Raw genomic sequence first — 17,609 nt, 5'->3', positions numbered from 1 at the left:
TGAGTTGCTCAATATGTGAAGCTCATTCTCTTGAATAAATCATCCAATTTTTCTTAAACGCTAACCTTTTTTTTTAATCTGTACATGTACATCACATCTACCGATTAGTGTTCCATTCAGATGTATATGTACTAGGTGTAAGTAAATGGTAACAGTGAGACTTAAGACGCAAGTATTCTGAAAAATGGGGCCATTAATTTCCAGGAGCAAAGTTTTATAAATGGAAAAGGACACTCAGACATTTATTATCGTTCAGTTCTCTTTACATAGCAAAGACCGTACAAAAGTGGCGTACAAACAGTGTGGCACATTGTGGAGGATGAGAAGACAGTGGATGAGAAGAGAGCGGCAGAGAGAGGGAGAGTGGTGAACGGCTAGGGGCTCAGACTGAGCGAGAGGAACTGCTGCACGTCGCACTTGACCCGGCCCAGCACCTGCGACACGCCGTCTCTCAGCTGCTGCTCTACGGACGCCGACACCTCGGTCTTGAAGTGGTCGCTCAGCCACGACACGATCTTTGACGTCAGCCAGCTGAGCTCGCCAAGGCCGGTCAACTGGAACATCATAAGTATAGAGTGCAGACCAGGGCTGCCAACTGCGCGGCTGGAGTTAACTACAGGCTATTTGAAACAAGTTTTGACTCGCGGAAGGAAGAGGAAAATCACGGTAACCGGCGAGTAGGGTTCGCGCAACGAGTGTTCCATACAAACTTAATTACGTATATAAATAAACCATCCATCACGAGACTCGACAATTTGGACGATTTTTACCTGTTAATGATATCGTTACTGGCGTGATATCGGTCCCAGGAATTGCATGACATTCGAGCCTCATAAAGGTAAATTTTTTTGTGTCATTTCACATTTGCAAATCGTAAGTTTTTTATGCTAACTGGCAATTGCAGATGCATTGACTTCCTCTGCTCCCGTCCCTGTTGCGAGTACTGGTAAGATTTAACGGAAATCTCCACAGAACAAAACGGTACAGCCTGTCTTAGGGCTAGTGTTGTTATGCGAATGTCGATTTGTTCTGTTGTAACGGGACGTCCTCCTCTAGCATTACCTTTCCTAGACAGTAGTTGTCAATACCAGTACTAGTTTTCGAATTCTGGACAGGTCAATATTATTTCAGTTGCTTTTCTGAAGACTTTCATATAGTGTTATACACAGTAAGTTATCTTTCGGGCTAGAATTTACGAAAGGGAATTACTTTATTAAGTGTTTTGCTTTCAATGTTGCAATCGATAAGTACTAGTTCTGAATGTACACTTAACATAACTTTTTTAGAAAGATTTGAAATTATGATTTACTTGCACACTTAAAATTTCTATTATTAATTATGCAAGCCTGTACTGTTTTCTATACTTATTTCTGGATTCATTTATGAAATAATAATCGAAATTAATAATGTAACAGAAACTAGTAGAAAGTCATTTGTTAATAAAAATTGTAAACCCTTTGGAATATTGCCTCTGATGTGATCGGATGTATTTTTGTGCAAACAATGAAATTTACGCTTTGTTAGTGTATAAAATCAAAACTCTGTATAATATACTAAAACGTGAGAGACTATATACTTAGGTAAAAACAAGAAATCTGCAACAACAATCTTCAAATTTACTTAGTTAAATCCAACCGCTAGGCCCTAAAATGTGAGGTTTTCAGCTTCAAGAATAAAACCACTAGACAAGAAGAACTGGAGCCATCTCACCATGACAAGCTAAGTAAAGTAGAAAGTTTATTGTGGTCTTCGCTCCTCTCAAATCTTCATAAAAGACTTTAATGTGGACAACAGACGGAAGTAGGAGGAAGGGGGTAGATTACATTGTGGAACACTTCAAAAGACATTTTGTGAGATATCAGAACCTCATCGCAGACACTGAAAATGCAATCCTGTGGCAGTTATAGTATTACTTTGCTTTGAAAAACGGGAGATGTTGTACGTCTCGTAGGCATAGACTGTCAGCTCTGTGATTTGACACCTTCACTGTTAGATGGCACAGTATTCGTTTCCACAACGGCATGGACCTTTATTTCATCGTAGCTTTGCCAGTTAGCCAGAAACATTTGCAAATTGTACACACAAATCTACCTCGTGAATCACTGAGCTTTTTACCAGATTGTGATCGCAATGTAAGGTTGTAATGACGAAAACATTATTTGTGTGATATAATTACAATGTAACAATTTTAGGATTTTTTCCTTTACTTTTACTGTGAAAGTTTACTTCTTGCAAATTTCGTGATTATATGTTAACGGGAAGTACCCTACAGGTTTTGATGAGTGAGTTTGAGAGTATAAAAAACTGTGACATAAATGGATGGATATGTTGACAGAATTAACGTAAAAGCTTAAATTTTTTATACCGTCAAGGTTTCAATTTGATACGTCTACACGTTGTTGAGAAAGCGGAGTCTTTAACAATCGGACAGACGGATAGGCAGGCAGGCAGCCGGATAACAAAGGAACCTGTAATGGTTCCGTTTATACCGACTGAGGTACAGACTCCTAAAAAAAGATGTCTATGTAAAATCTGTTACTAGGAACTACTGTAAGGATTTTTGATACAGTGTTTACTAATAGAATGATTCACGAGAAACATCTATGTATACAATTTATTACCACTACGCCAGGTACATATTTAACTCAAGGTAAAAAGACCTTTGATGTTTGAGAAGGACGTCTCTGAGTGTCACCTCTTCACGACGGTCGTAACACCCCTTCTGTCAGACGGGGAGCACCGATTCTTTACCACGGTGCTACTTCAACTGTGGAGACAGAAGAAAAACCTGCGCTACACCCAAGTCGTCTGGGGCGGACCACGACTTTCCAGACAATAAGGGACCAAAGCAATCATGTTCTTCACCATGAAACTATACCCGAATTTGTTGAGACCATTCGCCCAATTGTTTCCAGAATTGAAAAACTAGTGGGGTGAGTTCAAAGCCAGACTGGTTCACGCAAATATATTGAGAGCAAATGGTAAAACGGTATGCGACGAAACGCTTGTAGCCGTTCTTTATATGTTCCCTTTTTCGTCCTGTTAACAATTAACATTACTATTTATTCAGAAGAGACATAAATGTAGATTGAGATGACTCAAAAAACCATTAATGTTTTAATAATTATTAAAACATTTTATTAAGCTCTACAGTACTCTCCACGTAACGAAATATCCAAACAATGTATTCACTTCCACAGTGCACCACAATTCGTGAATATTTCAGGGAAGGCATATTTAATAATCTGCTGGTGAAACAAACCTTTATTCACTACAAGTGTCGAACATCCGACTATCAGCCGGTACTTACGTACATCAATCTCTACGTTAACGTTTTACTGTGGCGCTGGAAAATAAAATAAAAACGCAGTCCTGCGTCACTGAAGCTCCCGCCAATAATGGAACACATTAATACGGTCAACAGCAAATTCCATTAACTTAGATAAATAATCTTAGCAAATTGCATTAACGCAGATAAATAATCTTAGTACACTCTATCCGCACAAGCCGGTGTCTATAACGTTTGGTGACTCTCAGTTCTGCTTTGTAGTAGTTCAAGTAATGATAAATATCTTGGACAGTCGTTACCCTACATTTCTCAATTGCTGGAAACAAAATTAAGAGCAGCCTGGTCGCCTGTTTAGCTTCGGTGCACAAAATTCATAAAAGCGCAGTAGTGTAAAAATTTTATTTAAATTTTGTAATGGAGAAACATTATATTCATAAACAGTGAGTCTTGGGTAGGCCTAATGTTGATTATTTTCCAGAGATAATCGTTCAAAAGTCAGATTTAATAGAATGTGTTAGTGTTGAAATGAATGAAATATAGATTTATTAGGCCTTACTTTCACATATCATATGGAAATAAAATAACAACAGTGAACATGTGAGTGCATAGTGCATATTGCTGAACAAGTGCACTGTAGTTAGGCAATGCTACTGTGCCACACAGCCCTAAAACCGCTCTGCCTTAATTGTCCCTGTGTAGACCAGTGTAATGGATGTGTGTGTTTTTTTTTTTTTTTTTTTCGGTGGACAAAATTTCACCGAAAACTTCTTCCACCACCAGTATTTGAACTGTTGCCACGAAAGAGGCTTGCGTTAGAGACGTCAGTTAACGAACTATGGTTAGACAGTGGGAGATTCCTAGATACAGATTTGCGTTTGTTCGCTTGAAGAGTAAGCTGCAGTCCGAAGTCGATAAACTGCGTCGGCAGGTCGACAGGCTCCAGTCAGCTACCCTAAGCTGCTGCGGCGATGAAGCCTCTGCGCCGAAGGCAGCGTCAGTCTTTTATGACGCTGGCGTCGGCTGAGAACTTCGTCGCGTTGCGCCTTCGTATGAGCCTAACCTTGGCAGAACGTCGTCACGCGAAGGTTGAAAGGAGACAAAGGCGAGATTCCGGATCCCAGAGCGGAAAGCAAATGTGGGTACTGGGCACAGGGCTGCTCGTGTACTCTTTAAAAACGGGCCTAATAAATCGACTGTTATCGATAAGACGTCTAACATGGGACAGTACGAGCCGCATCATCTGTAACGACTGGGGTTTAACTGTATATTAGGATCACAGTCGCACACAGGGAGGTGCTATTCCCTACTGGGTTCAAATGGCTCTGAGCACTATGGGACTCAACAGCTATGGTCATCAGTCCCCTAGAACTTAGAACTACTTAAATCTAAGTAACCTAAGGACATCACACAACACCCAGTCATCACGAGGGAGAGAAAATCCCTGACCCCACCGGGAATCGAACCCGGGAACCCCTTACTGGGAGCTTAAATGTTAAGCAGAACATAGAGCCTCTCAGGAAATGGAAGAGCATATGGAGAACTCTGCTGTCAGTTGCTGAAGGCGATGGGTACTGACTGCTGCAAGTCACGATTCATGGTGGAGAAATGAGTCTTGTCAGATGGGTTTAGAGTCCGTCCTTGACGTCTTCCAACGACTGGGATCTTTTAACAACGGGAAGCACAGCCGATCTGCTGGACCTGAATTGGGATTTGCACGACAACGCCTTTTTTGTTTATGTGCCTGCAATCTGAATGCTGTTACGCTTGAAAATGCGCAAAACAAGCCAGTGTCCCCACAGTTCATTGTGTATTTTCCTATGTTAAATACATCTCATTACCGAAGCTAATTCCACGACCAAACCCCGTGAATCATGCGATGTAGACTGTTGCATCGTTGGATATCACTGTCCTAGCGGTTAATGATGGCTTTAGAAACCGAAGCCGCTACCACTCCTTCAGAATAAAATTAAGATTACTTTTTCACGTTTTATGGAAGACAAGAGTATTGCAGACGGAGCCATCTCTCGCTTTGCTTAATTGTGGCAATGGGAATCAGCAGAGCCTTTTCAAACAAAACATCCCTGCCTTAACATGACGTGATGTTATCGGAAAACCTGACCCAGGATAACAGAATGGTGATTTCAATTCCACTACCCTGAACCACAGACCTTGCCTCTGGGGGAAGGCTTGCGTGCCTCAGATAGCCGTACCGTAGGTGCAACCACAAGAGAGGGGTATCTGTTGAGAGGCCAGACAAACGTGTGGTTCCTGAGGAGGGGCAGCAGTCTTTTCAGAAGTTTTCGGTAGTAGTATGGATGATTGAACTGTCCTTGTAACATCAACCAAAACAACTTTGCTGTGCTGGTATTCCGAACGGCTGAAAGCAAGGGCAAAGTACAGCCGCAATTTTTCCCGAGGGCATGCAGCTTTTTTATATGCATAAATGATGATGGTTTCCTCCGGGCGGGGATTACTCAGGAAGGCGTCGTTATCAGGAGAAACAAAACTGGCATTCTATGGATCGGAGCGTGGAATGTCAGATCCCTTATTCGGACAGGTAGGTTAGAAAATTTAGAAAGCGAAATGGATAAGTTAAATATGGTGGGTATTAGTGAAGTTCGGTGGCAGGAGGAACAGGACTTCTGGTCAGGTGAATACACGGTTACAAATATAAAATCAAAGAGGGGTAATGCAGGAATAGGTTTTATAATGAGTAACAAAATAGGAACACGGATAAGCTACTGCGGACAGCATAGTGACCGCATTATTGTAGCTAAGGTAGACACAAAGCCACATCTACCACAGTAGTACAAGTTTATTTGCCAACTAGCTCCGCAGTTGAGGAGGATTGAGCAAATGTACGATGAGACAAATAATTGCTCAGATGGTTAAGGGAGACGAAAATACACACACCAAAAAAATATTTGCATAACCTCGATTCCAAGAACTCCTGAAGATAGAAGTTGACTGTGGATATTGTATCACAGACACAGTCCCTTTCACTGTTCGGAAAAGTCACTAAACCCGCCCAAAGATGTAAACAACCATGCATGAGCAGCGCCTAATAGATGGAGGGGGTCCGACAGGCCAACAGTTTCAGTCATTCCTCCAGGAAGGAGGTACATGGCTCATGTTGCCTCTAGTTCAACCATGTCTAGACATTTAATACCGCGGTTTGATCGCGTCCGCATTGTTACTTTGTGCCAGGAAGGGCTCTCAGCAAGGGAGGTGTCCAGGCGTCTCAAAGTGAACGAAAGCGATGTTGTTCAGACATGGAGGAGATACAGAGAGACAGGAACTATCGATGACCTGCCTCGCTCACGCGGCCCAAGGGCTACTACTGCAGTGGATGACCGCTGCCTACGGATTGAGGCTCAGAAGAACATTGACACCAACGCCACTATGTTGAATAATGCTTTTCGTGCAGCCATAGGACGTCGTGTTGCGACTCAAACTGTGCGGAATGGGCTGCATGATGCGCAGCTTCACTTTCGACGTCCATGCCAAGGTCCATTTTTGCAACTACGACACCATGCAGCGCGGTACGAATGGGCCCAACAACATGCCGAATTGACCGCTCAGGATTAGCACCACGTTCTCTTTACCGATGAGTGTCGCTTATGCCTTCAACTAGACAATCGTCGGAGACGTGTTTGGAGGCAGCCCGGTAAGGCTGAACGCCTTAGACACACTGTCCAGCGAGTGTGGCAAGGTGGAGGTTCGCTGCTATTTTGGGGTGGCACTATGTGGGGCCGACGTACGCCGCTGGTGGTCATGGAAGGCGCCGTAACGACTGTCCGATACGTGAATGTCATTCTACGACCGATAGTGCAACCATGTCGGCAGCATATTGCGAGGCTTTCGTCTTCATGGACGACAATTTGCGTCCCCATCGTGCACATCTTGTGAATGACTTCCTCCATGATAATGACATCACTCGACTAGAGTGGCCAGCATGTTCTCCAGACATGAACCCCATCGAACATGCCTACGATAAATTAAAATGGGCTGTTTACGCACGACGCGACCCACCAACCACTCTGAGGGACCTACGCCGAATCGCCGTTGAGGAGTGGGGCAAATATGGACCAACAGTGCCTTGATGAACTTGTGGATAGTATGCCACGACGAATACAGGCATGCATCAATGCAAGAGAACGTCCTTCTGGGTATCAGAGGTACCGGCGTGTGCAGCAGTTTGGACCACCACCTCTGAAGGTCTCGCATTATGGTGGTACAACATGGAGTATATCGTTTTCATGAGCAATGAAAAGAGCGGAAATGATGTTTACGCTTATCTCTATTCCAATTTTCTGTACACGTTCCGGAACTCTCGAAATCGAGGTGATCCAAAACTTTTTTGTTGTGTGTATAATAGTCATGGGGGAGTGGAGGGTAAGGAATGAAAGAGGAAGCTGCCTGGTAGAATTTTGCACAGAGCATAGCTAACACTTGGGTTAAGAATCATGAAAGAAGGCTGTATATGTGGAAGAGTCCTGGAGACACCGGAAGGTTTCCGATTAATTATGTAGTGGTAAGAACGAGATTTAGGAACCAGGTTTTAAATCGTAATCTATTTCCAGCTGCAGGTGTGGACACTAATTACAATCTATTGGTGAAAAAAGAAATGTCTCTGAGCACTACGGGACATAACATCTGAGGTCATCAGTCCCCTAGAACTTAGAACTACTTAAACCTAACTAACCTAAGGACATCACACACATCCATGACAGAGGCAGGAACCGAACCTGCAACCGTAGCGGTCGCGCGGTTCCAGACTGAAGCGCCTAGAACCGCTCGGCCACAACGGCCGGCACTGTTGGTGAAGAACTGTAGATTAAAACTGAAGAAACTGCAGAAAGGCAGGAATTTAAGAAGATGGAATCTGCATGAACTGAAAGAACCAGAGGTTGTAGAGAGTTTCAGAGGGAGCATTAGAGAACTATTGAGAAGAACAGGGGAAAGGAATACTCTAGAAGAAGAATGGGTAGCTCTGAGAGATGAAATAGAAAAACCAGTGGACCAAGTATTTAACAAGACGAAGGGTAGTAGAAATCCTTGGGTGACATAAAGAGGTATTGAATTTAATCGATGAAAGGAGATAGTATAAAAATGAAGTAAATGAAGAAGGCGAAAAGGAATACAAACGTCTCAAAAATGAGATCGATAGGAAGTGCAAAATGGATAAGCAGGAAAGGCTAGCACACAAATATAATGATGTAGAAGCATATACCATTGTACGTAAGATTGATGCCGCCTACAGGAAAATTAAAGAGACCTTTGGAGAAAGGAGAACCATCTGCATGGACATCAAGAGCTCAGATGTCAAACCAGTCCTAAGAAAAGAAGGGAAAGCAGAAAGGTGGAAGGAGTATATAGAGCGTCTATAGAAGGATGATGTAGTTAAGAGCAGTATTACGGAAATGGAAGAGATGGGAGATATGATACTGCGTGAAGAGCGTGACAGACCACTGAAAGATCTAAGTCGAAAGAAGACCTAGGAGTAGACAACAATCCGTTAGAACAACTGACAGCCTTGGGAGAGCCAGCCACGACAAAACTCTTCCATCTGGTGAGCAAGATGTATGAGACAGGCGGAATACCAGCAGACTTCAAGAAGACAGACGTGAAAATTAGCTAACTATCAGTTTAATAAGTCACGGTTGCAAAATACTGACGAATTCTGTACAGACGAACGGAAAAACTGGTAGAAGCCGACCTAGGGGAAGATCATTTTGGATTCCGGAGAAATTTTGGAACACGTGAGACAATACTGATCCTACGACTTATCTTAGAAGATAGATTAAGGAAAGGCAAACCTACGTTTACAAGATTTTTAGACTTTGAGAAAGCTTTTGAAAATGTTGACTGGAATACTCTCTTTCAATTTCTGAGGATGGGAGGGGTGAAATACAGGGAGCAAAAGGCTATTTACAATTTGTCATAAGAGTCGAGGGGCACGTAAGATAAGCAGTATTGAGAAGGGAGTGAGACAGGGTTGTAGCCTTTCCTCGATGTTATTCAATCTGTATATTGGACAAGCAGTAAAGGAAACAAAAGAAAAAAATGGGGGTAGGTGTTAAAATCCAAGGAGAAGAAATAAAACCATTGAGGCTTGCCGATGACATTGTAATTCTGGAAGAGACAGCAAAGGATTTGTAAGAGCAGTTGAACGGAATGGACATTGTTATGGAAGGAAGATATAAGATGAATATCAAAAAAAGCAAAACAAGGATAATGGAATGTAGTCGAATTAAATAAGGTGATGCTGAGGGAATTAGATTAGGAAATGAGACACTTAAAGTAGTCAATGAGTTTCGCTATCTGGGAAGCAAACTAACCGATGATGGTCGAATTAGAGAGGATGTAAAATGTAGACTGGCAATGGCAAGGAATGCGTTCCTGAAGAAGAGAAATTTGTTAACATCGACTATACATTTTAGTGTCAGAAAGTCTTTTGTCTAAGTATTTGTATGGAGTGTAGCCATGCATGGAAGTGAGAACAGTTTCGACAGGAAGAGAATAGAAGCTTTTGAAATGTCGTGCTGCAGAAGAATACTGAAGATTAGATGGGTAGATCACGTAACTAATGAGGAGGTACTGAACAGAACTGGGGAGAAGTGAAATTTGTGGCACAACTTGACTAGAAGAAGGGATCCGTTGGTAGGACACGTTCTGACGTATCAAGGGATCACCAATGTAGTTTTGGAGAGTAAGAATCGTAGAGGGACACCACGAGATGAACGCACTAGGCAGATTCAGAGGGATGTGGATTGCAGTAGTTGCTCGGAGATGAAGAGTCTTGCACAGGACAGAGTTGCACACAGAGCTGCATCAAACCAGTCTTTGGACTGAGGACTACAACAACAAGAACCCGGAAACATGTCACTGGGCCACATCGTTCGATTACATTTGCTTCAATTACCTTTGCAACTGATGTTCCTTGACAAATTAGGACTGCGTTCTGGACCAAGATGCGGATTGAGACTTTCGAATTTGAAGAGTGATGTTATCAGTAGGTGAACCACCGTGGCCGACCCCACACACTGCCAGAACACCACCTCTATTTTTCAAACTTGTCGGAAGGTTTCCCTCGCACCTTGGTGGACTATCTGCACTGAGAAAAAGGATTAGCTACGAGGAGTGTTCAATAAGTAATGCAACACAATTTTTTCTCTGCCATTCGGTTAAATAAATGCGTGATTTGCCGTGGGACATCACGGAATATTCCCGCTTCAGCCCCTATAGCCTCACGAAATTCCGACAGGTGGCAGCGCTATACGTAGCCATCAGAATGATGTTTATAATGGAGGTTCGTTTCAAGGAGACAGCTGTCACTGAGCTTCTTTTGGAGGAAAACCATAGCATCGGAGATACTTATAAGCACCTGCAGAATGTTTACGGATATCTGGCAGTGAACAAAAGCACACAGAGTCGTTGGGTGAGGCGTCTGTCATCATCACAACATGGTTGCACAAACCTGCCCGATCTCCCGCGTGGTCCTCAGGAAATTGAACAAACTACTTCAGCGTGATCGTCACCACAAAAAATGCAAACGAACTTCTCCTTGTCCATGACTACGTAAGGGCTCACACAAGCCTGTGCACTTGGGAGGGGCTCACAAAACTTCATTGGATTATTCTTCCTCGTCCACTCTACAGCCCTGATCTCGCGGCTTCATCTTCCATCTGTTTGGCCCAATGAAGGATGCACTCTGCGGGATGCAGTACATGGATGATGAGGAGGTTGTTGATGCAGCAAGACGCTGGCTCCGACGTCGACTTGTAGGGTGGTACCATGCGGGCATATAGGCCCTCCCAGTAATGTCGAACTGAACGGAGATTATGTTGAAAAACAGGATTTTGTAGCAAAAGGAGTGGGGCATAAAATGGTGTGTTGGAGTACCGAATAAAATCAAATTGCTTTCAGAAAAAAATGTGTTGCGTTACTTATTGAACGCCTCTCGCACATCTGGTGGTTTGTTCCCAGAATGAATCCTTCTTGCGGTTTAACGAAGCACTGTCCATGCGGCCAGAGGGATGTATGTGCTGTAGTGAAGTCAAGAACTATGACACCTGCTAGCAGGGTGGATATTGGCGGAATAATCGGACAAACTGGGGCAGGCCCACTCCCAGTCCAGTCCAAGCCCTAATCTAAAATGGAATAGATCGAGTTCCGTAGCTAGATGAGGTAGTCAATGTAATGAAATACAACAATGATAAAACAATTTCTGTGCCTCCAGTTTGGGGTTTGGGGTGTTGATCCTGCACCTCGTCATCCAGAAGAATTTTCCGATTACAAAATTCTGCATGTAATCCTCGTAATCCTTGGAAAGGGAAACATCATCTGGTAAGGGGTAAAATGGCGTGGCTATTGTGGCGCGACAATATGGAAAGAATGGATGATGAGGCATGGCCAATACGAATTTGGAAGTGGACTCGACAATAGAGGAGGAAGAGGAGTGGATGCTCAAGATGGAACGAAGGTGTCTGTGAGGCAACGGCGCCCAGAAAGTTCTTGGAGGCGGACGGGTTGAATACAATGAGTTGAAAAATGGGCGGCAAAAAGCGGGGATATCCGTAATTAATACTGGCTCTATGTTGATCTTTCCTTTTTCAGGGAAGTTACACAGTTATGGAATTTCCTGTGATTAACACCGTGTGCCATGTCACAACATAATGTCTGTTTCAACAGTGACGGTGATGGTATAGACAAATTGGAATGAAACATTCCATATAAAATGTACCCAATTCTATTTGCTACAGAGATAGAGCTGGTTACTGAGGTAAGTATTCACTTTACTTGTTGGTACTCCAGATGCTACGGGCGTTTTTACCGCCTGCCGTCTTTATTTTGAATTCCGAGCTGTTAAGCTGTGCTTTTGTTTTGCATAACTGAATATTTCAACTGTGATTGTCATGTGTTGGCCAATTCTGCTGTATAGTTTAAGCGTACCGCTCATATTCACAAATGCTAAGTATGCCGATACGTTATTTGCGAACAAGTTTTGTATTGAAAAAGTCGGCGGTGTCTCTATAGAATACATCAGACGATTTCATAATCCCAAAGTAACAGATTCAAGAGTGTTTACTTACGTTCGCCAAACTGTCTCATACTGTCGTACTTTCGCAGTTCTCAGTAGCCATGTCTCATCTAAACGTGCAAATGAGCGGAGTGGAAATCACTGTTGGCAGAACGTAGTCCTTCAACAAGCATACGCAGAATTTCTACACGTATCGGTGTTCCATATAGTTACAGGGCCGAAGCGCTGCAACAAATACGTTTGAGAAGGTCGCATGCCTAATTGTGGTTGGGGGTTCTTGTTACTCGGTTCCTATTTGATCTAGGAACATGAGATAAAAAGCTTTTGGTTTAATCCGAAGCAGCGGCCACTTTTATAGCTATTACATCATCTGCCTTACTGTAACGTCACAGTATGTCAAGAAAAGTATGAACGACTAACCGGAGCTGGCGCCCAGGCAAATTGTGCAAAGCGATTAATTCCGTTTGCAAAATATGTTAATTGGACAGAAATTAATGCTCAGCTGATGGCACCATTCTTACGTGCACCGTTCTGATCTTACGCGCAAATATGTGCAAAAAACTTTAAACTTATACGAATCAGTTCAGACTATGCAATGTGGTAGATACATGGATTAAAGTCAAAAAGAAAGTTTTTTCCAATAATTTTTACCTTTTGTCGAGATACGACGATTTAAAGTTGATATAATTGAAGCACCTAAAAATCAGTCTTACGTGAACTGAATGCACGGAAACAGTATAAAGTGATACATATACATAAAGAATGTAAAACTTGCTTCCAAAAATCTAGCTTAATTCGGATTTCACGTGCAAAAACAAAAAAGTTTGCTGTTAGTTTCTTTACTTGCGCCACTTGCAGGATTCAAACCAGCGCGAATCGGTTCAAATTTGGTAAGAAAATAGACAAATATATGCAGTTAATGATCCCCCTTTTCTTTGCCATGATATGGGCAACGTGGTACTAAAGACTATAAAAACACTAAACTGGATTAGTCGTCGCACAAGTCAACAGAAATCTACTTTAATCACTAAGCTAAAGCGGTCTAATGTCAAAGTTATGGTAGAATAACAATTGGGAAGCACCAAGAAATATGCTCCAATCATAGCACAAAAAAAGCTAATATGCCACGGGCAGAGTAAGGAAGGAAATTAGCTAACTGACTTAACTGGCAGCTTCAGAGATATTTAAATCAAAACAACTTGACATATTCGCGTTTTTTTAGGAGTTAACCCTACTTCCCCATCGCATTGAGCTCTCTTAACTGCAGTGTGTTGGTACAGCTGCAGCTTTCAAATTATAGGCTAAATTCCCTGATTCTGTGTCCAAGATCTATAATGTTTGCCAGCCGTAGTAAACAATATATGATATTATATGGCTGAAGAGCATACATTTAATAACTAAAAACGTTTTTGTATTAGGATAAAATTTCTGGATGTGGATTTTTTCTTGGAGGGATGACATCATGTATTATGTTACTTTGTTTGACACGATGCATTGTGTTACATGGCATAGGTAGAAACACTAACAAGTAAAAAAAAGCGCGAATGTGTCAAGATGTTTTGATTTAAATGTGTTCAAAGCTGCCAGATAAGTTGAAAAGTTACTTATTTACATCCCCAAATCTGCCCAGGACATGTCCGCCTTTTCTGTGCTATGATAGTGGCATTTTCATTTTGGTGCACGAATATGGCGGACATTAGGTATGTACGGCCAGTATCCTTATCATTTACAGCAGATTCAATACCTTTTACAAGCAGATGAAGACAAGTGATGGGAATTTTGTAGTTGGCTATTTGCATACCACGAAGTGATCCCAGTAATACTATTCACTGGTGAAGCCATTTTCACTAGTGACAGTAGCAACAACACTCATTACTCACATCGGTGATGCAGTGAAAAGTTACACGTCTTTGTGGAAATCATTTTCGAGGACGCTTCTCTGCAAATGTCTGGTTCAAATGGTTCAAATGGCTCTGAGCACTATGGGACTTAACATCTAAGGTCATCAGTCCCCTAGAACTTACAACTACTTAAACCTAACTAACCTAAGGACATCACACACATCCATGCCCGAGGCAGGATTCGAAACTGCGACCGTAGCGGTCGCGCGGTTCCAGACTGAAGTGCCTAGAACCGCTCGACCACTCCGGCCTGCAAATGTCTGGAGTAGTATGGTAAAAATTAGTTGAGTCTGGCGTAAGGTCAGTCGCTTGACGGCGCGTTTCGGCGCGGGCCTGCCCGTTGCCGGCGTGCTGTAAGGCACGGAAGCTCGCACTGGAGCGTATCGCTTCCAGTCGGGCGTGCAGCGGCAGTCCTCACTCGGGGAAGTGACGCGTCTCTCATAGCCTCTCCTTCCCAAGTGGCTCTTTCCGCCTTCCTGTGGTGCCAGATGTTAAGCTCGGCATTCTGCCTTGCGACAAAAGGGAGAGCTGCGACCTAACCCGATGCGAAAGCGAAGGGTGCGTGGCACAGGGGGAGCTGTGTCAAGGGACCGAACACCAGTCCCTCTCTGTTCGCAGGGTACAGACCATCAGGTGCTCTGCATGCCGGAGACCTCGTTTGTCGGCGTGGGATCCCGGCGCGACTTGGCAAGGGTGCTTCGCCGCGCCCCTGGGTAACTGGGGCGTGTTCTGCCAAACCCAGGAGGTGGTGACATCGCCTGGGCTAGGTTAGATGGGTCCAGACCGCTGAACAACTGGGTGACCGACCCACCACCTGAGTAGGAGTGGGTCCTTGGCCGAGAGGTGGGAGCTCGGGCTAGTAAGCGGCGAAGGGCGAGGGGTGAACTTGCCGAGAAGCGTCGGGTGAAATCGACGATGACGGAGCCACCGAAGGGGACCAGTGTGCTGGCAACGGCGCGCTGAACCCTGCAGTTCGAAGAGTGCCCTTGGCCTTGGGGCGAGGCCAGTGGGCGAGCTGCAACAGTCCCTCCCCCCCCCCCCCCCCATGCCAGAGGAGCCGGTCCGGGGCAAGAGATGGGCTCCCAATCCTTTTTTCGCTTGTGGACAATATGGCTGAGACAGAGACAAGCGATTCATGTGCGCCTTCGAGGGCTTCTTTGCTTACTCTCTCTGGCTCTGAGCACTATGGGCCTTAACATCTGTGGTCATCAGTCCCCTAGAACTTAGAACTAATTAAACCTAACTAACCTAAGGACATCACACACATCCATGCCCGAGGCAGGATTCGAACTTGCGACCGTAGCAGTCGCGCGGTTCCGAACTGAGCGCCTAGAACCGCGAGACCACTGCGGACGGCCTTTGCTTACTGTTCCCTCCCCATCAGGGGGCGCGGGGCAGACCGAGGAAAGCATTAGTGAGAGGCATGCCAGGATTACACAATACCTGGAAGCCAATGTGAAAAACGGCAAGATAAGCCAGGCTGCGATCTTGACTTTGAAAAATGAACTCGCCTCCTGGGCTATTGCTCATGCGAAGCTCGAGGGGCGGGTCGAAGAACTACAGAAGGAGAATGAAAGACTGCGCAAGCAGCCAACAAAATCATGGGCTGGTGTAGTCGCTCAATCTGCTCTTAAGAGCCAAACTACAAGGGATACCATTGTTAAAGTATCACAAAGACCGGACACTGCTGTCTTTTTGAGACCATCGCCCGGTCAAGACACTAAGAAAGTGCAAGAAATCTTCACAACAATGATCAATCCTGCAAAGGACAAAATCAAAGTAAACAAAGTGAAAGCTGCAAAGAATGTAGTAATAGTCGATGTGGCAACTGAAGGGGACAGGAATAAAATACTAAATAATCAGAAACTGTGCAAAGCCGTAAAATGTGAACCCCCGAAAAAGAGAAATCCGCTTGTGATTATGTATGATATACCAGTCACATTTGATAATAATGAGATTCATGAAACAATCCGAAATCAGAACTTTGACGATATAAGTACAGACGATTTCAAGAATGAATTCAAACTTATTTTAAATTCAAAACGGGGCCAGGAGACAAAGACATTGTGCATCATGTGGCGGAAGTCTCTAGCCAGATGTGGAAGAAACTAACCTCAATGGGTAAGATCTACATTGGCTTCCACGCCATTAATGTGCGGGACTTTTTGGTGGTACCTCACTGCCATAATTGTGGCGATCTTGATCACGTGCATAAATACTGTGAAAGGAAGTCGGCTTGCTCCAGGTGTGGAGAAGAAAACTACATCAGAAAAAACTGTACAAGATCTGCAATATGTATCCCCTGTACAAGGAGAGGCAAAAAGACTTGCAATGCCTCTGGTCGCAACTGCCCAACGTACAGGATGCTGGAACAGAGGTTAATATCAAGAACTGACTATGGCTGAGTCTACTATGGCACCCAGGATGCCTAAAAGAAAATCCCCATGCAAGAGGAGAAGGGACGCGGCAAGAGCAGCCCAGTTCAAACAGTTCCTCGCAACACTTGCAGAAGGAAGAGATGGCAGGAGGGGAATGAAGGATGCGTGTGTCCAAACGGACCCACAAGAACAAGCGGCAGCCCCCTCTCCCTATTGCTGAGGATCGCGAACGCCAGGAAATCAGGCAACTCGAGACAGGCGTCCTGTAGCGGTGGGCCGACCAGTATTCGTTCAAGGGAGTCCTGTACTGGAACCGCCAGTGCAGGTCAACACAATTACGAGCTCAAATACAGAAACAACAAATAACACCAATGTCAGCACTGACTCGAGACAACCAACAGCTGTGAGAACAGCGGTTGATCCGGTCAGAATATACCTCAATCTTGAACATTCTCTACAATTATCCCGCCTGGAGGAGCCGGCTGTCCTGACCACCGCACTTAGACATCTAGTGCGGGTAGGACATAGGTACAGGCGTAAGGTCACCTTCTCGGCCATGGAGGCTGTTGATAGGGTACAACTAAAGACCATGAATCTTCCCACCGACTTCGGCGCCCTGCGTGACCTAGTAAAAAAGGTGTTTGAGAGAAGAAATGAAACCTTCAACTTAAACGAAATGTACAATCAGTGTGTCCTATCCAATGGGAGAATAGCTTACGACTGGACGAAAACCTTCCCAGAATCATACGTACACACATATTTCCCATGACCACAGAAATACAGATAGGGCAGCTAAACGCACATAACAGTAGGCTGGTCATGCAGGAGCTTTGGAGAGTGGTGGAGGAGAGGAGCCTTGATGTGCTCTGTTTGCAGGAGCCATACTCTCTTGCGGGGAATGTAGCCTTCGCTGCCATGAGTTGGCAAGTAGTAAGCTTTGGGGACGACCCGAAAGCCACCATCATAATAACTAACAAGGCACTGTGGGTAACAGTGCT

At 44.1% G+C, this 17,609-nt stretch overlaps 1 protein-coding gene across 1 annotated transcript in view; it reads right to left on the bottom strand.

The window, feature by feature from the left end:
- Nucleotides 1–212: 212 nt before the first annotated feature.
- Nucleotides 213–17,609, bottom strand: part of LOC126457389 (uncharacterized) — a 56,612-nt gene continuing 39,215 nt past the window's right edge. The window contains exon 5 of the mRNA XM_050093648.1: nt 213–554. Within this exon, the coding sequence (XP_049949605.1) occupies nt 375–554 (180 nt within the window). The 3' untranslated portion in view covers nt 213–374. The remainder of the gene's footprint in view (nt 555–17,609) is intronic.

The sequence above is a fragment of the Schistocerca serialis genome, chromosome 2 (assembly GCF_023864345.2).
Source record: "Schistocerca serialis cubense isolate TAMUIC-IGC-003099 chromosome 2, iqSchSeri2.2, whole genome shotgun sequence".
Lineage (NCBI taxonomy): Eukaryota > Metazoa > Arthropoda > Insecta > Orthoptera > Acrididae > Schistocerca > Schistocerca serialis.
This window is presented reverse-complemented; position numbering and strand designations above follow the sequence as displayed.